Source organism: Ovis aries, chromosome 11 (genome assembly GCF_016772045.2).
Source record: "Ovis aries strain OAR_USU_Benz2616 breed Rambouillet chromosome 11, ARS-UI_Ramb_v3.0, whole genome shotgun sequence".
Taxonomy (NCBI): Eukaryota; Metazoa; Chordata; class Mammalia; order Artiodactyla; family Bovidae; genus Ovis; species Ovis aries.
In genome coordinates this window covers 43,421,885-43,443,992 of record NC_056064.1, presented here as the reverse complement: position 1 = coordinate 43,443,992, position 22,108 = coordinate 43,421,885, and the positions used below count along the sequence as shown (strand labels likewise).

Genomic DNA, 22,108 nt, shown 5'->3' with positions numbered 1-22,108 from the left:
CCAGGTGTATTAGCATCCCCTAGGAATTTGTTAGAAAAGCCAGTCCCTGCCTGGGCCCTGCCCCAGACCTGCTAAATCAGAGACCCCAGGGCCAGAGTCTGAGCTCTACATTCTAACAGATATTCCAGGTGATTCTGAGGGGCTGGAGTTTGAAGACTGCTGCTCTGTTTCCTCGGGGCAGCCTCAGACCCATCTGCGTCTTTGGCTTCACAGGTTGTGGGGGAAGGCACTCTAGCTGCATTTAATTGTGGAAATCTAGACACCTCCAGGAGCCCTGGGTGTCAGCTCAGAGATGAGGCCTTGGAAGCTGCTTCTTCACTGAAGGCCGCATTGAATAAAGTGCCAGGCTGAGCTCTCCATTGGGCTGGGGAGAGGGTGGTTAGGGCATTAAATTAGAGTCGCTTTCACCCTTGACTTCTCCTAAGAGTCGTCCTGCTGTTTTCTGGCTTCCTCAGAGTTGGGGAGGCCGGGTGACTGTGGAGAAGGGGCTTCCTTTCCTTGAAAATCAGCTTTGGGAAAGTAACAACCAACCACTGATCATGGACCCTGGGCTCTGCCCCCTGTGTGTGTGAATGACCACCTGAGGCTGGGCAAACATCTCTCAGAGTAAGAAGCTTAGTTTTTTCCTCACAGACCTGTGAGCACCTGTGCAAATGTCCCTCTGCAATGGAACTCAGTACGAAGCCGGGAGGCCCTTGGAGTGCCAGGCTGTACCCCACTGTGGGATCCAGGCCTTGGTTTCCCTGAGTTTTCCAGAAGGTTTCCTCTGACTGGTTCTCTCACCCAGCTCATTGGCCTGCCCATCCCCTTTTGTCCCCATAGGCGACTGAACTACCGGAGAGCCACAGGCACCCTGCCGAGTCCCCAGAGCCTCAAGAAGCCCCCCTGTGAGTAGTCTGGAAGGATGGCACTTCAGGGAAGCAGTTCAAGGAGGAGCTGGGGTTAGGACCCTAGGACCTGGGACATCATGTGGGGAAGAAGCAAGCCCTGGGCTGGAGTGGGTACTCCTGTCTGAGCTCTCAGACCTCCTGAGGGAGGAGGGGCTGGGGAGAGGGGTGAGGAGGAGAAATGGGGGTAGGTGGTGGGGAGCTATTCCCTGGAGAGGAGCTACTATATTGAGGGCCCATAGATAGCACTGCAGGGCATGGTGATGCCGCTTCCAGAATTGTGTGCAGACTGTAGGTGTGTGTTGTGTTGTGTCTGTGAGAGGCTCCACAGCTTTCCTTAGATCCCCAAGGGGCCCCCTGACCCTGACAACGTAAGAACCACTGACGCTGGAAGGGGTTGGAGATGGCTGTGAGTGATCTCACCCTCTGTGTTAGCAGCCAGGTTTGATAAATAAAAGAAAAGGACTCCCAGTTAAATTCAAATTTCAGATAAACAATGAATCGGTTTTTAATATAAGTATATCCCATGCAATATTTGGGACATTCTCATGTAAACACTGCTACATTTAAAATGGTTAACCAACAAGGACCTATTATATAGCACATGGAACTCTGCTTAAGGTTGTGTGGCAGCCTGGATGCGGTGGGGGAGAGTTTGGGGAAGAATGGCTACATGTATATGTATGGCTGAGTCCCTTCGCTGTTTATCTGAAATTCACATTTAACTTAGTGTCTTGAATTTTACCTGGGAATTTTACTCTGTGCAGCCCTTACCTTTTACATAACACTTTCACTTACCTTCTTGCCTTGTAATCATCACAACAGCTCTGGTTCGTAGTGGAGTCAAGGTCATCCTTTTTTCCAAGATAGTTAAACAGAGGCTCATGAGGTCAAGGAAGTGGGGTTGGGAACAGGGTTCCAGAGCCCCCAGGTTAGAGCCCCTGGTGGTGAAGATACGTCAGGGGATGGCCTCTCTAGTGGGGGATCGAGAGTGGGGCTCGGAACCAAGTTGGGGGGTTAGAAGCACACCGGGTGACTGGAGCGCAGCTGGCCAGCTGCCCTGCTCTGTGCTCTGCCATCATCTGCATCTGTGTCTGCCCAGGCGAGTCTCAAACCCCAGAAAAGCGGGAGAGGTCCTGGTCCGCCACAGACACCCTTCAGCGAGCTGCTCCCTGGGCTGTGTGGCTGCGTTTCCAGACTTGCTCTCAAGTCGGAGGGGCTGCTGAGTACATTGGCCCTGAGGCCGCTTACTTAAGCCAGTAATGAGCGGGCTTTCTTTGGGCCGCTAATGAGACACACACCGGAAAACTAATTAGAGCAAGTCTTGGTTTAATAATGCACCGCAGCTCAGATCACAGATTTGTTGGAGGAGAGAAACAGGGGACAGATGGAGGGCTCCTGAGGACCTGAGGCTGTTGCTGCCTCTTGGTGGCTGGGCCTCCCGGTTCCCCTCTGCTAACGCTGCTCCATCTGTCTTTTGTGCAAACCGCAGATGATGAGCCCTGTGACAAAGGTAGGCCTGGTATTTGTCCCCTGTGTGCATGGACAAGGTCCCTTTTCTGTAGACTGTCTGAGCAAGCCCCTTCACCCACTCCTCCTGGGGGGCGGTGCCCCTCAGGCACCCCTCCTGGCACCTCACTCCCGGCTCTGGCAGCCGGACCAATCTGCTCCTTCAGGCGTGCAGAGCTGGTGGGGACACGGGCCCAGCCCTCCCCTGATTCTGGCTGGGCTGGTCACGTGACCTGCCTGGGCAGCGGGCAGGAGACAGGAGGGCAGGGCAGGGCGAGTGTATCTCCCCTCCTTATCCTCACAGGCCCTAACTCAGAGGGGCTGAAATGGGGCCTGCTGACCCTGAACCCTACCAGGTCTGGAAGGGCTGTTTGTGGCCTAAGCATGGAGCACTGAGTGAAACAGAGAAATTTGTTTACCTAGGGCTGACTGGAACATGGCGTTTGTCCCAAGCCCCTGAGACTCCATCCCAGAGGGTGCTGCCTGGCTACCTGTGGCCAGGTACCTCTGGGCTGGGACGTGTGTCCAGCCTGGCTCACCAGCCTCCCTCTCTCTGTTTGGTTCCCAGAGACCTGTGACTGTGAGGGGTATTTCAAAGGACACTACGTGGGTAAGTAATGGGGGCTCTCCTCTGCCCCTGCATTAACACCCCTCCCCCATCCACGCATAACCTAGCCCATCGTGGGCTCTTGGGTCAGGGAGAGGTGACTGAGACCCAGGAACCCCTCAAGAGCAGCTGAGTCTGTGGGACCTACATTTCCTTTCAGTCTCTGTTAGCCAGAGGCCAAGCTGAGCCTGCCCTGGCCCCGGGGTCCCCAGCCTGCCCCCAGCTTTCATCCAGCCACTGGGAGCAGCGCCCCGGACAAGGACCCCTACCTTAGTACCAATTTTATTATTACCATAACCCCAATTGTAGCTTATTCAGTGTTTCTTCCGCCCCTATATGGCAGTGGCGCCTTTTACCAGTCTCCGAAGTACCTTTGCTTCTTTTATTTTGGTAAATCTTTTCAAAGGCCTTTCATTCAGGAGTAATTTTCAAGCTTACTGAAAAGCTGTGAGAATTGTACAAAGAACTCCCATATACTCTACACCTTGGTTCACCAGACGTTAACACTTTTCCGTATTATCTCTATCATTCTCTTTTTCTGCATAAACACATTTTTAAGACTATTAAGTCTTTTTTTTTTTTTAAGAGTATTTTTGGCTGCCCTGGGTCTTCATTGCTACACATAGGCTTTCTCTAGTTGCGGCAAGCAGAGGCTACTCTCTCGTTGTGGTGTGAGGGCTTTTCACTGCGGTGGCTTATCCTGTTGTGGAGCATAGACTCTAGGTGCATGGGCTTAGCTGCCCCGAGGCATATAGGATCTTCCCGGACCAGGGACTGAACCCATGTCCCCTGCCTTGGCGGGCAGATTCTTAACCACTGCACCACCAAGGAAGTCCCACATGTACACATTTAATCCTCCACCCTGAGTCATGTGAGAGCTAGTTGCGGCCATCATATCCCTTCACCCCTAAATAGCTCAGCATGTGTTCTCTAGGACAAGGACATTGTCTTATAATCTAGGGCTATTATCAATTCTGGGAATTTCTTTTATATATATATATTTTTTTAAATTTATGCTGTTCGTATCAACATTTTCACCATTGTCCCAGTAATGTCCTTTAGAGCATTTCCCCTGACCCAGGATCCAATCTAGGAGCACCCGTTGCTTTTGTAGATTTGTGTCTCCTTTCATGGATGGGGGAACTGAGGCTCAGAGGGGTGATGACTTGCCTGAGGTCAGTCACATGCCAAGTAAGATAGTAGCCTTGAACCCTAATTTTGGGTGCCAAGTGGTCCCCCTTTCATCATATTACTGTGCATCCTGCAGCAGGAGGTGGTTGGGAGAGGCCAGTGGGTCTCAGTCGCACCTCCAGGTCTGACCAGGTAGAGAAAGTCTATAGGGAGATGTATGGACAAATACCACGGTGTCCCCCTGCCCTTCTCTCCAAGCTGGTCTTCGGAGGAGCTTCCGGCTGGGCCGCAGAGAGAGACTGGGAAGCCCACAGGAGGGAAAGACGTCTGCAGTAGCCGAGTCTCCGGAGCTGCCGACTTACGAGGAGGTGACCAGGTACCAGCACCAGCCTGGCGAGTGGCCCCGCCTGGTGGTTCTGATTGGTAGGTGACATCTCCAGAGAATGGGCTGGTTTCCTCCCTGACGGGGAAGGGAGGGAGCCCAGCTGGAACCTGGCAGCCTTCCTCTTGTTTCTCAGGGTCTCTGGGAGCCCGACTACACGAGCTGAAGCAGAAGGTGGTGGCAGAGAACCCTCAGCACTTCGGTGTTGCCATTCCACGTAAGAGGGTCCGAGTGTGTGTGTTTGTGTGTATGTGCATGCATGCACATGTGTGTGCACACGAAAATTTCTTGCGGCCTTGACTCCAGCAGCAGTGACTTCTATGCTGGGTTTTGAAGAGTAAATAGGAGTTTTCCAGGCAGAGAAGGACGAGTTCTCTATATCAAGAGAACCAATGCAAAGGTTTGAAGATGTGACCCAGAGTAGCAGTGTGAGGGAGTGAGGAGCTTAGTGTGGGTGATTGGTGGGGTATGAAGCTGAATGGGGGGCTGGGTTGATCAAGAGGGTCTCATATACTCATCTAAGGTGTTTAGAATGTAATCAGTGAGTGAATAAAAGTATTAACACAAGCAGATGGTCACAAGTGACCCTAGCAGCTTTGCCAGAGGTTGGGCAAAGAGGTCACACATTAAAGTGCTAAGCATCGCCTGGGTGGCTGCCCTCTGAGACCCCTTCTTTTCTTTCAGAATGCTCTGGAAAAAGCTGTGTACTGCTTTGAGTGGGTTCCTTGTTCTATGGGGAATCTGATTTTCCCCAGAGGGGTGCACCTTGATTCTATCATGGAAATCAGAGGGAAAACACTATGTGCTTTAAAACTGTGTAAGAACCACCTGTGCAGAAACATCCAGTCCATAAGGGGACTGTCTGTCTTCACGTCTCCTTTCCTCTCAAAATGAGAAATAATTGAATAAAGAATTAAAAGCATACAGCAGGGTCATCTGAGTTTCTGGCTCTTTGGCTCTCAAAAAGAAAAACAATTAGGAGGGACTTCCCTGATGCTCCAGTGGCTATGCATGGGGCTGGGTTCGATCCCTGGTCAGGGAACTAGATCCCATATGCTGTGACTGAGAATTTGCACGCTGAAGTGAAGATAGAAGATCCTGCGTGCCACAACTAAGACCTGGTGCAGCCAAATAAATAAATTAAAATATTTTAAAAAAGAGGAACAAACGGGAAATTAAAACTTAGAGGACTAGAAATTCCTTTAGCAATTCTTTTAAAACCTGCAGCATCAGTGAGGCAGTTTTGCTGAGTGGTTAGGGGCATACACTTGGCCTGAGACACTGTGTTCAGCCTGGCTTTGCTCCCTGCCAGCCTTGGGACCTCAGAACGGGGCTTAACCTCTGCACCTCTCAGTTTCCTCACCTGCAAAACTGGGGCCTCCTTTTGCCTACATCACAGAGCTGTGCAAATCAATGGCATACCTGCACACAGGGACCCTTGGTGAAGGGAAGTGGGTGTTTGTACACAAATCAGTGATGAACCTCTGAAAGGAACGAGAGCACAGCCTTGCTGTGACATGACATCTCTGCCCAGTGGTCCTTCTGTCTTCCACAGATACCACCAGGCCCCGGAAGAGCCATGAGAAGGAAGGAGTAGAGTATCACTTTGTCTCTAGGCAAACATTTGAGGCCGACTTGCATCACAACAAGTATGTCATCTTGATGGGCCAGTGGGGCCTCCGTGCAGCTGTGTGTCTCTTCATCTGGCCAATGTTCCACTTGACCTCCTGGGAAGGCTTCCCGGAAAAGGCAGAGAAAGTGGGGCAGGGGTGGGCGGGGGTGGTAGCCGTGGTGGGCCATTGATAGCTCAGTTGGTAAAGAATCCACCTGCAGTGCAGGAGACCCTGGTTTGATTCCTGGGTCAGGAGGATCCACTGGAGAAGGGATAGGCTACCCACTCCACTATTCTTGGGATTCCCTTGTGGCTCAGCTGGTAAAGAATCTGCCTGCAATGCGGGAGACCTGGGTTCAGTCCCTGGGTTGGGAAGATCCCCTGGAGAAGGGAAAGGCTACCCACTCCAGTATTCTGGCCTGGAGAATTCCATGGACTGTATAGTCCATAGGCTCGCAAAGAGTCAAACACGACTGGGCGACTTTGACGACACATTTACCTTCGGTGCGAACTCAAGCAAGCTCGGGAGCTGAAAGCCTTTTTTTTTCCCCTCTGGTGGTTGGTGTTCTAGGTTCCTGGAGCATGGTGAATATAAGGAAAACCTCTACGGAACCAGCCTGGAAGCCATTCGGGTTGTGATGGCCAAAAACAAAGTTTGTTTGGTGGACGTGGAGCCAGATGTGAGTTCCTGGGGCCAGTTAGGGATTTCCCATTAATGGAATTTGTAAACTCGGGGGCTATACATTTTATAGAACATTCAACCTCAGTGCAAGGGCTTTTTACTCCAGAGCAGTGAATATTAATATCTCTTTGGGTCTCCTTGGAACTTCCCTTGGATCCAGTGGTTAAGACTCCGTGCTTCCACTGCAGGGGGTACAGGTGTGATCCCTGATTGGGGAGCTAAGATCCTGCATGCCACGTGGTGCAACCAAAGCAAACAAAACCCCAAACATCTCCTTGGGTATCCCTTTGACTAATGAAAGCTTTTGTACCCCAAATGTGCACCTCTGTGCAGAAACTCCCTTAATTGAAGGGACCCTCTTGGTGGCACAGACCTGGGATAGATTGCATGCAGTAAGTCATGCAGCAGGTGATGGCACCAACTGGTCCATTAGATGTGACAGTCAGGGTTGTTGTTTGGTTGTGAAGTCATGTCCGGCTCTTTGTGACCCCGTGGACTGTAGCCTGCCAGGCTCTTCTGGACAGTCAGTTAGGTATAAATGCATCAATGAAAGCTGGGCCACCCCCTTCCCATCTAGGACAAGTGAAGTCAGTGGCTTAGAGGACCACTGAGGGAGGCAGTCAGGAGAGCAATTTGAAAGGGAAAATGGGCAGACTTGACCTTGTGAAGTGTTTCAGAAACATTTCCAGTCCCGCACACCCCGCAGGGGCTTAACCATCTTTTTCACCTTGTCTTTGAGAAAAACTTCTAAGCTTTGAACTCAGTCTGGGCATTTTTTCCCCCTATGTGGAAACAGAGTTCTGATTTTATCACATAAACTGTTATTTTACAGAGCTAGACTTGAAACAGATTCCCTAAAGCACCTTATGTCCAGAAAGGAAAATCCTCACTAATTTGGACTTCCTGGGAGTTGGTAGTTGAAATTAAAATAGTCTGAATTTCAAAAATTTTTTGAGAAGTGATTTTATGATTTGGGTGGGGGAATGCAAATTGTATACATAGCAGTTTAATACCAGTGTATCCGAATAGAAGCTCACATCATAATAAAATGAGCTAATTAACAGGACAATTTGCATATGGAAAACCTTTTAAAGTCTTTACAGTTTACTTCAAGGGATCTCTTAATCTCTTCATTTGCTTAACAAACTTTTTTTTCTTTGAATATCATAAGGAGGCGGACTGTGTGATAGCAAAAATTTTGCATTAGTCCAAATTGATGACGTCTGACTAAATAGATACACCCATTGAATCCTGCTAGTTTTTCCTTCAGGAGTAGGCAGGCAAAGAAGGTTGTATGAAGGCTAATTAGAGCTTGGGAGAGGGTGGGCAGAGATAAGAGAGATGGCAGCTCTCGGAACTGAGGCTTTGGAACCTCTGTTCTCAGCGAGTGAGCCTCCAGGGCCCAGCTGAGCCCAGTGTCATAGTGAAGAGTGGGAAAATGAGCAGGTGGTCTGCGTGGTTGAAGTCAGTTGTCATATGACCATATAATCAGGACCTTTGCCATTGGGGTGATGTGATGAGGCACACCATTATTGAGCATTCGAGAAATATATTTCACAATAAAATATTCTCGAAGTATATAACATTCCTGAACTTTCTTTTTCAGGCACTGCAACAACTGAGGACCTCAGAGTTTAAACCCTATGTTATATTTGTAAAACCTGCAGTTCAGGAAAAAAGGAAGACGCCACCCATGTCTCCAGCTTGTGAGGACGCAGCAGCCCCACTTGTAAGTTTTCAAGGTGATCATTTCATCTCCCAAGGCCTAAAAGGGCCTGTTACAGCTGCACGTGGGCAGACGTACCTTCTGCATGAGACCATCTTTCCATTTTTGCCTGTTGCCCGGACTCAGATGTCATGTGATGATTGGAAGGCTTAAGTTGGGGCAGCTGGAAGCACCACCTGATTCACACAGAGGCAGCTTAACCAGGGTTTCCCACCCTCCACCCCTTCACATGAGCATCCTTCTCAGAAAATAAGGGACTGACCTCTTTCAGGCACCTGATCTGAGTGTGACAAACCACAATAATTTGTTGAACTCCTAAGTTAAACCCAAATAATTTTTAATTGAAACACCAACTTCAGGTCCAGAAAGCTAATCCAAGATGGAGCCAAGGGGCAGCAGGGGGAGTCTTCCCTACATGCTGCTCAGGGCTGAGGCTCTCTTGCTGAAGCTGCAGGTGGTTGAGTTCCACCTTTACAGGTCAGGAAAAGAGTTCAAGGGATTGACAGCTGCAAAACAAATGTCACACGTTTTACTCCATTACAGATTTACTTGAGTTCTTCCAAGAGACAGATATTTATTAGGAAGATAGAGGGATTTAGGGGCCAAAAACAAAAAAAAGAAAAGTCCCTTCTATAATTTCTCGAATAGATACATGCTTCCAGGATGAACCGTGAGGGTGCCCGGGGGAGAGGAAACTCCAGAAGTGGTGGACAGGTCTATAGGATGTGCGTGTGTAAGGGGTTGGGAAAAGCAGGATGTTAGATCCAAGGACAGCAGTGGGATGCTGCAGGGTGCTTTTGAGGAGAGGAGCCCTGCAAGATACCGTAAAGAATTGGGAAGCTTGGCCCAATTTAATCTATTGGGTTGGCAAAATAGTTTGTTTGGGTTTTTCCGTAAGATGTTATGGAAAAATCTGAACGAACTTTTGGGCCAACTCAATAGTTTGTTTTTTTTTTTCCCTCCTAGGGGGTTAGAAGTGAGGAGAAGAAATTGTCTCAGCCTTCCTGTAGGTCTCTACTATCTTTGCGGTAGCAGGCAAAAACTGTTTCCTAGCCCTTTAGAACATATTTTCTGAAAGCGCGGACACTGTCACTAAAGAAGGAATCTGGTTTTGACTGGTGACAGAAGAGGAGGAGGGAATATTCTGGAATGTCCTTTTAGGGGGAGACAGCTCACCCCCTTCCATGACAGAATAAAAACACTGAGCCCTAGAAGCAGAGGAGAGAAGGCAACAGAGGATTGGAGAGGGATAGAAAGGGAGGTGGGTGAATGCCGGTGATAATTTCACTTTGCAGTTTTACTTACGAGTGGATCCTGCCACTTTCCTGTCTTCCAAAACCCAAGTTCATTGTCAGTGAACTACCTGCTTGGAATTTGACTTACTAGAGGTATTTCTGAATGAAGATTCAGATACTTGCATAGGTTGGGGGAAGGGAGGGCTCATTGGCTGTCTATGCTTTAGTGTTAGGTGTCAGGAAAGCAATCTGATAGAAGTCAGGTATCCTAAGGAAATGGGGCATTGGGTCAGGGTTGTCCCAGACTTTCTTAAATAACTCTCCTTTGTCTACTATGCAAGTGGTGGGCTTTGGTTTGAGGAAATGAAAAGAAGAACTGAGTTCTACAGGGTGAATTAAGATATCCTCTGAGGGCATTCAAATTACTTCTTTTCCTTTTTACCCTCATTGATTCCAGAAATGCTTGCTCGGCTTTTGTATAGTGAATACTATTTATGGTTCTTTCCTGTAATTATTTTAACCAAATTGCCATGTACCATAATTGTACTATATTGGAAATACCTTCAGACAGAAGTGTGATAGTGACATATATATACACACAGATAGACTCAGCATCTACCCAGAGCACTTCATATCAGCTAACAGGTCCTCAGTAGATATCTTCTGAATGACTGAACAGTGATTATGGCTACAATTCATGAACTGTTCTTGGACGTTGGATAGGCTAGCATCACTACGCCCTTGTGTACCTAGTTGGTTCTTGTGTACCCAGCTGGTTATTCAAGGGCCATATTCATGCACTTATCGCCTATAAATTAGAGACTGCAACACTGCCCATGACAAAGGTTGTAGGTCCATTACTTGTCAGGGGGATAACAACCCACTTGTTCCGTAATTACCCCTTTTCCTTGCAGGATGAGGAGCAGCAAGAGATGGCCGCCTCTGCCTCCTTCATAGACCAGCATTATGGGCACCTGGTGGATGCTGTACTGGTAAAGGAGGACCTCCAGAGTGCGTACAGCCAGCTCAGAGCACTCTTAGAGAGGCTGAGCAAGGACACTCACTGGGTACCTATTAGTTGGGTCAGGTAACTGTATCCTAGAACATCCAGGTTGGAGGGGACCTGGAAGACCACCTGGCCCAGCCTACCCCATGCTACCATCAAGGAATCTCAAGTGAGAGGGGCAGAATTTTCCATAAACTCCATCCTCAAGAAGAGTCTCTGTGGGAAGTCTTGTTTGTCATTGGTTTTTGTCCATTGCTTTTCACTGCACTCCTTTGGAGCAGAAAACATGAGTCAAAAGGGGGTATATATCACAATATAACACATGTCATTCATTAAAGTATCACAGGCAAGTTGACCCTGATTCTCTGTACCAAAGTTGAGTAGCCACTGTCTTTTGGCGGGGGAGGTGGTGGTGAATGTATGCAGTACCAATTTGCAGAGGTAATTTAAGCTTTATAAACAGACTGACACTTCATTTATTGGGCTTTGTCCAAAGTTGAGTTGTTTTACCCAAGAGGACGTAACATGCAGTTGAAGTTTGCCTGTCTTCAGGCACTAAAATGTTGATCTTTTTAAACGTTTTGAAAGTTTGTGTTTGCCTGGCAATGGAAAATGTGGCTCTCTGCCCTCTTAAATAGTGAGCATTCACAAACTTTGACAGACTGAGGTGTGCTTCCCTGTCACCCTGAGTTATTGTACTATTCTATGGTACGGTGGTGTTTGCAGGGACTCTGGTGGAATGTAAGGCTGCTTGTGCCTTTTCTATATATCCTCAGACTCCAAAAATTCACCCTTGCTTGCTTTATTCTATTCTGTCACTTGTCTCTCTCGTTGCTGACAGTTACCCTGGTTCTCACCCGTCCCTTCCTTCAGATTATAGGAGCCCCTGACATGCTAGGTCATGGAAAACCAGATGATCCCCACACCTCCACCCCCCACCCCCATCAAATCTATGTCTAAACCGCAATAAATCAGTCCGAACCGTCAAAATCTAAGTATATAGACTCTGAGTGTGGGCCTGATGGGTTGTCTCTGAGCAAAAGTGTTTAATGTCACAACACATTTGTGATACATCTTAGCTCCAGAGAATTGTATTTCTTTTTAATAGCCAATGTATATAAACCTTTACTCTGTGCCAGGAGTCTACGCTAAGGCCTTTACCTACATGAATTTGACAAATGCACCAAGCCTGTGATGTAGTGTTCTTTTACTTTTTGGCCACACAGCATGGCTTGTAGGATCTTAGTTCCCCAACCAGGGATTGAACCGGTACCGTTGTCAGTGAGAGTCCTAACCACTGGACTGCCAGGGAATTCCTTGATGTAAGATTCTTATCATCCCTATTATACAAATGAGAAAAACAAGGCTAAGAAAGTTTAAATAATGTGTTCAAGTTCACACAGCTTTATAAAAATGGCAGAATCATAATATTAGAGTCCAACTCTAATACCAGTGATGGTCATTAACCACTATACTGCCTCTCTTTTGTGGCCCCATAACTGGGGCTGCCTGTTAAGCCATTGACTTAGAAGTGAGGAATGTGCCCTCAGCTAGAATTTACAATAATATGCAGTATGGCTGCAACTTCTAAGACTTGAAAGAGGCTGCTTACAGCTCTCGAAAGAGCTCTTCCTCATGAGAAAAAAGGAGGCGAGGTAAAGTGCAAAGCACCAGGGAGAAGATCTGCTGCCTGTTTAGAAATTTCCATTTTGCCTTCTTACTCGAGGATACCTTTTCCACTTTCTATTGGGTTGGCCAAAATGTTGGTTCAGGTTTTTCCATTACAATGTTGCAGAAAAACCCAAACAAACTTTTTGGTCAACCCACATAGCTCATAAACCTGGTAGGTCCACGGAACAGGATCGCATTCTTCAGACCTTTCTAGCAAAAGGATGAGGACCTCTTTGTATTTACAAAGTACTGGATTCTTACCAAGTTAAATTAGTCTTAGCTGTTCCACATAGAACCAGGTGGGGAAGGCAGCTGCTTTTTGAAGCTGAGTGGCATATACCAAGTTGTGTATATTATACAGGAGAAAGAAAAAAGTGAACATGTTAGTCCCTTAGTCATGTCTGACTCTTTGTGACCCCATGGACTGTAGCCCGCCAGGCTCCTCTGTCCATTCCCTTCTCCAGGGAATCTTCTGACCCAAGGATCAAACTCGAGTCTCCCACATCGCAGGTAGATTCTTTACCTCTGAGCCAGCAGGGAAGCTCCATTATACAGGAGAGGATTAAAATCAGCCCTCAGGCAAAAAACATGTAAGTCAAAATTACTCTTGAAAAGTCCTCTAGGGTGGCCCCTTGGTGGAGATCCTAACCAACTCTTAGCAAGGCCCAACTGGGTGGTTTTTCCTCCATTGTAGGAGCACAGTGGTTGAATAACAGACTTTTTTTTTTTTTTTAAATTTCAAACAACTCAGCATTTTCTTATTTTTAATATTTTCTTAATGATTTTCAGATGGCTATTTCATCTCTTCATCTTTCTCTTCATTGTGAAGCAAGGCATTAAAATGTGATGCCTGCTTTATTTCTTATCTAAGCAACCTCCTCACTCCGAAGGCAAACTGTGTTGACAGCTGCTTGGCTGCTACAAAATCTGTGAGAGTGGAATGGATAGGGCCCCAGAGACAGGTCATTTGTAAAGTGTTTCTGCTGTTTGTAAAAATAAAACTGTTTTTTTTTTTTTTTTAACCCACAAACCTGTTTACAAATATATATTGGTGGAATGTATATAAATTCAGTTCCTAGTCCCATTCTAGCCAATAGCACTTACGTTCCGAGCCTCTGGGCAAAATTTTTGCGTGTTTGTCTTCCTGGGCCTCACACCAAGAAATCTACTTATTTTATACCTTTCAATATGTCCCTTTTCTCCCACTTGGGCCCTCAATGGCTGGTAAGGTTTCTGCTTGTGTCTCCAACCAGAGAGAATATGGTGAGCTCTGGAGGGCTTTTTTCTAGGTCAAGGATGTTAGACAGGCAGGGCCAATAAGCTGCCACCACGCACTCTTACACCCACGGCAGACATCACTAATTGATAATAGCACTCTCTTGCTGAATGTAGATATTGCTTTTGGATATCTGGTCTCAATTGAGCAGAACTGGCAAGTGAATTAATCTTGTTTGCCATCCTTGATCCAGCAATTTTAACCTTCTCTGTCATCCACTCCACTCCCTGCAGGAAGTGGATTTTTCAAAATTACAACCATCTGTCCTTCATAGACAATGCTTAGCTATGTTAAACACTGGCCGATTGTGCTTTTACCATTGAATACATACATGCTTTAAGACATGTGACTCATCACAGTTTTGCATCCACTTATGCAGAGTTACACCATTTATGCCACCAGTCACAGGATCACGTGTCAAAAAAAAGAAAGCATTTGTTGACTTTTTTATTAACTACTGACCAGCATATGCACAAAGCCCTCTTGAATCATATAGTTTAGAAACAATAAGCAGCATTTCTCTATCTGGTGTAGTCAATATGAATCTATTTTTTTTCCCTGTCCTCTGAATACAGTCTCAAACCATTGCTTCCTTTAAAAGTCAGGCTTATGGTTTCAGAGCAAGATGATGTAGAATCATTTTTTCCCTCCTCCTCAACTCTAAATCTGGCTTCCCTGGTAGCTCAGTTGGGTCTGAGACCTAACTGATTCCTGGGTCGGGTCGGGAAGATCTGCTGAAGAAGGGATAGGCTACCCACTCCAGTATTCTTGGGCTTCCCTGTGACTCAGCTGGTAAAGAATCTGCCTGTAATGCAGGAGACCTCGTTTCAGTTTCTGGGTTGGGAAGATGCCCTGGAGAAGGGAATGGCCCCACTCCAGTATTTAAGCCTGGAGAATTCCATGGACTGTATAGTCCATGAGGTCGCAAAGAGCTGGACATGAATGAGCAACTTTCATTTTCGCTTTCAACTCTAAATGACTTCCCAAGTGGCACAGTGGTAAAGAACGCACTGGCCAATGCAGGAGACACAAGAGACTTGGGTCTGATCCCTGGTTTGGGAAGATCCCTTGAAGGAGGAAATGGCAGCCCACTCCAGCATTCTTGCCTGGAACATTCCATGGACAGAGGAGTCTGGCATGCTACATTCCATGGGGTTGCAAAGAGTTGGACACTACAGAGCACACACGTGTGTACACACTACCACCACAACTCCAAATACAGCTTAAAATCTTAGGAATTTATTAAAAAAGACAATGATAAAGGGACTCTGAAAGATGGAAAGAAAATGGGTTGAGTAGGGAAACTCAAGATTTGAGGAACAACAATGTGGTGACTTTCCTGGGCATTCTTTTCATCTCCCACACCCAACTGAGATATGGAAAGGCCTACAACCCAGAACCACCAATAGCACAGACAGGGAAGGAAAAAGAATGAAAAAAATGGAGGAAGGAAGGAAGAGAAAGAAGGGGGGAGTGAGGCAGGAAGAAAGAAAGAAAAGTTTGCTTTTTCTGCCAAAGGACAGGAAAGGGGAGGGAAAGAAGCCTGGAAGAGACCTACCAGGGAGCCCCACCCTAGCTCCACACCAGGGTACCAGCAGGTGGCCCAGTTCATTCATAGCAGGAGTGAAGCCTATGTCTCCCTGCCTTCCACCCAGTGACAAAAGGAGACCCAGGCCCAGCAATGTCTGCCCACCCCTCTGCAGAAGGTAGCCCAGCAACACTGTGCAGCCCAGAGAAGCACATTCCAACACTGCAGAAGACACCAGAAGGGACTGAGTGGGAGTCCTGGCAGTACCCAAAGAACAAGCAGACGAGAATAGCATTGCAAAGGCTCAGAAAACCATGCTTCATTGAAAATAAGACACGTAAAAGAAGCAGAAATTTATACCAACACCTAAACTGGACTACTATCTGCTATAATAGAAGATTTAAATAGGATTAAGAGACCCCCTAAGATAATCACCCAAATATCCAGGATACAAGATAGAAATGTGATGAGATATTACTCATCATAATACAAATCAAGAAAACCCCAATCTAAATAAGAAAAAAAAAATCAGCCAATACCAGTATGATATGATTCAGATGTTGGAATTTAATAAGAATTTAAAACAATTGTAATAAAAATGCTTTAACAGTCAATAACAAATTCTCCCTAGAAAAAATTTAAAAAACAGATAATCTTACAAAGAAATAGAAGTTATGAGAAATAACTATATGGAAATGATATAAACATAAAGTTATTGAAAAATTGAAAACTCAGATGGACTCAGTAGTAGAGTAGAAGTGACAGAAGATCAAATCAGGGCACTTGAGGACAGATCAATAAAATTTATGCAATGTGAACAAATAACTGGAAAAAAGCATTACAGACGAAAGAGTTAACACTTGTATCATCAGAGTCCCATAAGGAGAAAGTGTGGTGCCAGAAAGTACTCAAAGAAATAATAGCCCCCAATTCCCCCAGTTTGGTGAAAGATATAAATCTACAGATTCAAGAAGCTGATAAGCTCAAAATAGGATAAGCCCAAAGAAATCCATACCAAGATACATCATAATTAATCTCCTGAAAACTAAAGACTAAAAAAAACCCCAAAACCAAAAACTTAAGAAGAGGGAGAAACAACGGGAAGGAACACCAACGCAAATTCTATTTTAATATTACTTTAAAGGAAACTGTGCAGGCCTGAAAAAGTGACATGACATTTATCAAGTGCTGACAGCAAAGACTCACTCTTGAATCCTAAATGTGATGAAACTATCCCTCAGGAATGAAGAGGAAATAAAGACATTCTTCAGTAAAGGGAAACTAACATAATTTCTTGAGACTAACTCTTAAAGAATGAGTAACAAAATGGCAGAAGCTGGGATATTCAGAAAGGAAAAAAACAACTGAACTTGTAAAGCTAGAAGTAAATAGGTTATTCTTCACCCCTTGAGTTTCTTTATCCATATTTTCTGGATAACAAAAGTTAAGTCACCATCTGATGCAGTGTTCAGTGTATATAGAGGAAATACATAAGATAATTATATTCTAAAAGTGAGGAAGATATTGGCAGAGTGGATTAAAAGAAAACATAACCTGAACTTCCCTGGTGGTGCAATGGATAAGAATCCACCTGTCAATGCAGGGGACACAGGTTCGATCCCTGGCCCAGGAAGATGCCACATACTGTGGAGCAACTAAACCCGTGCACCACAACTACTGAGCCAGAAATCCAGAGTCCAGGAGCCTCAACTACTGAAGCTCCACGCCTAGAGCCTGGGACCCGCAACAAGAGAGGACACCACAATGAGAAGCCCTTGTACCACAACAAAGAGTAGCCCCTGCTCTAGAGAAAACAACTAGAGAAAGTCTGCACAAAGCAACAAAGACCCAGAGCAGCCAAAAATAAATAAATAAATGATCCAACTATATGTCCTCTACAAGTATACAAAAGTAGTTGGAAAGGATGGAAACACATATTATGCAAACAATTTTTAAAAAAGCATACTTTTAAAAGCCTATATTATTATCAGATAAAGTAGACTTCAGAGAAAGAAAATTAACAGGGACAAAGAAGAACATTATACAATGGTAAAAGGATCACTCCACCAAGTAGACAGAGCAATCCTAAATGTGTATGCAATAAACACCAGAGCTTTAAAATACATGAAGCAAAAACTGACATAGCTAAGGACCTCCCTGGTGGTCCAGTGGTTAAGAAGCCACCTTCCAGTGCAGGGGACATGGGTTCGATCTCTGGTCAGAGAACTAAGATCCCACATGCTGTGGGGCAACTTAGCCCACACACTGTGGCAAGAGAAACCAGAACACCTAAACAAGAGAAACTCTCACACACCACAACAAAAAAACCCCACATGCACTGCAGTGAAGACCCAGTGCAGCCAAAAGGGAGAAAAAAATTAAAAAAGATCTAAAAGAAGAAACAGATGACTCTACGGATATAATTGGGGGATTCAACACTCTACCCTCAGCAACTGATAGAATTAGAACAGAAAGTTATCCAGGGCATAAAACAACTGAACACCATCAACTAAGAGGATCTAATTGACATTTATAAAACACTCCCTTCAATGGCAGCACAATATACATTCTTTTCAAATGCCCATGAAATATTTACCTAGGTAGGCCATAATTACAAATTTAAAAGAATTGGAAATATAGGGTATGTCCTCTGACCATAATGGACTCAAATTCAGTCACAGAAGGACGATAGGAAAATCTCCAAATCATTTGAAAGAATATCTGATATAACTTGAACAGTTCATGGAAACTTCCTAGAGAACAGACCACTCTCTTTATAAGTAATGTATAGGTGTTGTCCAGATAAAGGCATAGAACTACGGATTTTTTGGCTAGAGGGAAAAACAGATGAATGGGATGAGAAGAAAACATGTCTTCTGTTAGTTGAAAAAGGCAAGGAATGAACGTAAGGTTGCAGGCTAATCATGGCATCTGGTCCCATCACTTCATGGCAAATAAATGGGGAAACAGTGGCTGACTTTATTTTTCTGGGCTTCAGAATCACTGCAGATGGTGATTGCAGCCATGAAATTAAAAGACACTTAATCCTTGGAAGGAAAGTTATGACCAACCTAGACAGCATATTAAAAAGCAGAGACATTACTTTGCCAACAAAGGTCCGTCTAGTCAAGGCTCTGGTTTTTCCAATGGTCGTGTATGGATGTGAGAGTTGGACTATAAAGAAAGCTGAGTGCCGAAGAATTGATGCTTTTGAACTGTGGTGCTGGAGAAGGCTCTTGAGAGTACTTTGGACTGCAAGGAAATCCAACCAGTCCATCCTAAAGGAGATCAGTCCTGGGTGTTCATTGGAAGGACTGATGTTGAAGCTGAAACTCCAATACTTTGGCCACCTGATGCGAAGAACTGACTCATTTGAAAAGACCCTGATGCTGGGAAAGATTGCGGGCAGGAGGAGAAGATGACAGAGGATGAGATGGTTAGATGGCTTCACCGACTTGATGGACATGGATTTGGGTGAACTCTGGGAGTTGGTGATGGACAGGGAGGCCTGGCGTGCTGCGGTTCATGGGGTCGCAAAGACTCGAACATGACTGAACGACTGAACTGAACTGAACTGAAGGTTACAGACATTTGTCATTTTTGTGAAATTCTAGTATCTGAACTAGGGGAAAATTCCCTAGTCTGGCAAGAATGAGAAGCACAACCCATATTCAAAATTGGAAAAATGCAAATACTCTTCCAACCTCCCTTGCAGATAAGGAATGGGAACATATGATCTAAGTTACACCAATCAGATATACACCTTCACTGACTTGGAGTTTAGAGCTAGTGACACAAAGACTTCAGATCAATGAGAACTTAGCAGGTCAGGAAGATCCAGTTCCATTCCAGGTAGAACAAGGGCAACTGTGTGAGCTGCAGCACCACAGACCAATTCTACACCAAGACTTGAGGCACTGTTCCTTGAATGTGCTGCTTGAAGCTGGGTCCTGCAGTTTTCTAGCAAATACTGTTAGCTGTTTCATTCAATAAATTATATATTTTTTCACTAAAATCAGACAAAGTCAGTTTACACTGCTTGGAATAAAAGTTCCTGTTGATAGAGGCTTCTGAGACAGAAGGAACAAGATCGTGAGGGGCCCATATTGTGTAGGCCACATTGAAATGTGTGGCTCATTCTGGAAGGAATCGCAAGCCATTGAAGGTGTGAAGCTAGAAAGTGATATGGGCATATTTTCCCATTAATAATACCAGTTATAAATCACAAATGCCTGAAATGGGCAGTAGTACATACAAAGACTGAGAGGATGGGTAGATTTAAAATAGGCAGGGAAGAGGAAGGGATGAAAGAGAGGGAGTAAAGGATGACTGCCAGGCTTCTCACCAGGATGTCTCGAAGAATGGCTCCTCAGAATGAGATGAACTAGAATCCGTTTAAAATTGAATTTGTATTTGCACACACTGGTTTTTTTCTTTAAACTTTTTATTTTGAGGTAATTATACATTGACATGTGTGAAAGAAATAATACAGAGAGATCCTGTGTACCTTTAACTCAGTTTCCCCAGGTGGTAGCATTTGGCAAAATACACACAGCCAGGAGATGGACATGACAGAGTCAAGATACAGAACAAGCTCATCACTGATGAATTGAATGCCATCGAAATTTAAATGCTTTACATTGTGAAAGATGAAAAGACAAATTACAGAGAAAATATTTTGCAGATCACATATCCAACACCAAGGACTTGGGTGTAAAATGTGTAAAGAAATCTCAAAATTCAATATTAAAGAGAGCAACCCAATTAGAAAATGGGCAAATATATCAATATTTTGCCAAAGAGCATATGCAGAGAGCAAATAAACATATGAAAGATGTTCAACTTCATTAATTATTAGAAAAATACAAGTTAAAACCACATGAGATGTTACTGCACATGTTATAATGCCCCAAACTAAAAATGGCAATAACATCAAATGCTGATGAAGATATGAAAAAACTGGCTTACTCATTGCTGGTGGGAATATAAATGGTATAACCACTCTGAAAATGGTTTTGTAATTTCTCTTAAAATGGACTTATCATACAATCCCGTAAGTACACTCTTGGGCATTTATCCCAGAGAAATCAAACTCATTTTCATGCAGAAACTTGTGTATAATAGTGGAGAGCAGCTTTATTCATAATGGTCAAAAAACTAGAAATTACCCAAATATCCTGCAATGGGTAAATGGTTAAATAAACTGTGGTACATTCATCCCATGGAATACCACTCAGCAATAAAAAAGAAGGAACTATCAACACATGCAACCTGGATGAACCTCAAAGAAATTCTATGGAGTGGAAAAAACAATCTGAAAAGAATGATTACATACTGCATGATTCCATTTATGTAACACTCATGAAACAAGCATAATTATAGAGATGGAAAACAGATTAGGAATTGCCAGGGTTTAGGGCTGGAGGAAGAGGCTGGCTGTGGCCAAAAGAGGTGGTACAGTATTTTCCATAACGGTACAGTTAACTGTCTTGAAAGTGTTTGTATTAATACAAAGCCGCACTTGTGATAAAAACAGCATGGAGTTATACACACACACACACACAAATGAGTGCATGTATAAGTGGTGAAATTTGTGTATGCTCTATAGATTGTACCAATGTCAACTTTCCTGGAGACACCGTACTATATTTAGATAAGATGTTAACATTGGGGGAAGCTAGGTGAAGGGTGCAGGAGGCCTCACCATACATTTATTTGTAACTTTCTGTAAATCTATTTTAAAATAAAACATTTATTTCTGATAAGAACATATAAGATCTCCTCTCCTTCAAAATAAAACATTTAAAAAGGCTCAAAACCAGCATGACCAATCCCAGAAGCCATGTAACATTGTCTTGTCATGTGTTTTGAGATATTTTTGACATTTTTGACATTTTGCTTCTCCCTACAAATGAACAGAGTCCATGAAAATCTCACTGAAGCATTCTTTTCCAATCCTGGGTATTCACAGAGAAACTAATGGTGTTTTTCCTTTGTGTTGTCTGTTCCTCCTGTGCTTTTTGTTTTCCATTTCCACAGAGCTGAGCTTGTGGTTGAATCATCTCACTCAACCTATTCTTCCTGCCTGGGGTGGTAGTAATGGTGTATGCTTTAAAAAGCTGTCACTTTCATTAAGACTTTTCATAGCCCCCTTCTGCCTGCTCCATTCTGTCTCCATTTGGGGATGGAACTTAATGCCTTTGGGTATTTTACATGTAACTTACTCATTTTATGTTCCAAGCTTTATTGTTGCATCCTAAGATTGAGCATTCAGCCACTTAGGAGTGCCTTGAAATCCTAAGCAGCTAAGAAATCCTAGGGCCTTCTCTTGTCTTATCCATGGTGAGTAACCTTGCATTCAAGGAGAGGAGAGGGAGAGAAATGGAGAGCCATCAATTATACAGAATTATTCTTTGAAAAGCCCGAGTGTCCATTTATCCTTCTTCCTAGGGGCAGTGGCAGGGCAGGGGAACTTAGTCATTACTAATAATATGAAATAATACAAAATGCCAACGCAATAGTACTTTTGAACAGTGACAGAGACCCGTAATATAACTTCAGCATAACATTAAAGCCACGAGACCTCCTGTTTATGTCTTACGGAAACAAATCACTTCCCCTTAGACTCACATAAAGCCTCAAAGCTGGTGACAAAAGGCAGTCATTTCCTACTTATATGGAGAGAAGAAACAAAAATGGAATCTAGCCCCCAAGTGGATGGCCAATCACTATTACAGAAGAGCAAAATTCACCCCTTGGTTGGGTCCCTTGTTCTCCATCTACATGGGTTTTAGGGCTTTGGCATCAATTGTGGTCACCATGTTCTTTGATAAAGAGCAGCCATGTGGAGACATAC

General features: G+C 44.6%; 1 protein-coding gene across 5 annotated transcripts in view; it reads left to right on the top strand.

Annotated features, from left to right (window-relative positions):
• The window catches only part of MPP3 (MAGUK p55 scaffold protein 3), a 36,920-nt gene extending 15,900 nt beyond the window's left edge, over window positions 1-21,020 (top strand). For all 5 annotated transcript variants that reach the window (XM_060394904.1, XM_027974460.3, XM_042256031.2 and 2 more), the window contains 9 exons: window positions 823-887; window positions 2,380-2,400; window positions 2,965-3,006; window positions 4,393-4,557; window positions 4,653-4,733; window positions 6,072-6,165; window positions 6,700-6,808; window positions 8,417-8,539; window positions 10,686-21,020. In XM_060394904.1, coding sequence (XP_060250887.1) covers window positions 823-887; window positions 2,380-2,400; window positions 2,965-3,006; window positions 4,393-4,557; window positions 4,653-4,733; window positions 6,072-6,165; window positions 6,700-6,808; window positions 8,417-8,539; window positions 10,686-10,862 — 877 coding nt within the window. In that variant the 3' untranslated portion in view covers window positions 10,863-21,020. The remainder of the gene's footprint in view (window positions 1-822; window positions 888-2,379; window positions 2,401-2,964; window positions 3,007-4,392; window positions 4,558-4,652; window positions 4,734-6,071; window positions 6,166-6,699; window positions 6,809-8,416; window positions 8,540-10,685) is intronic.
• Window positions 21,021-22,108: the final 1,088 nt, after the last annotated feature.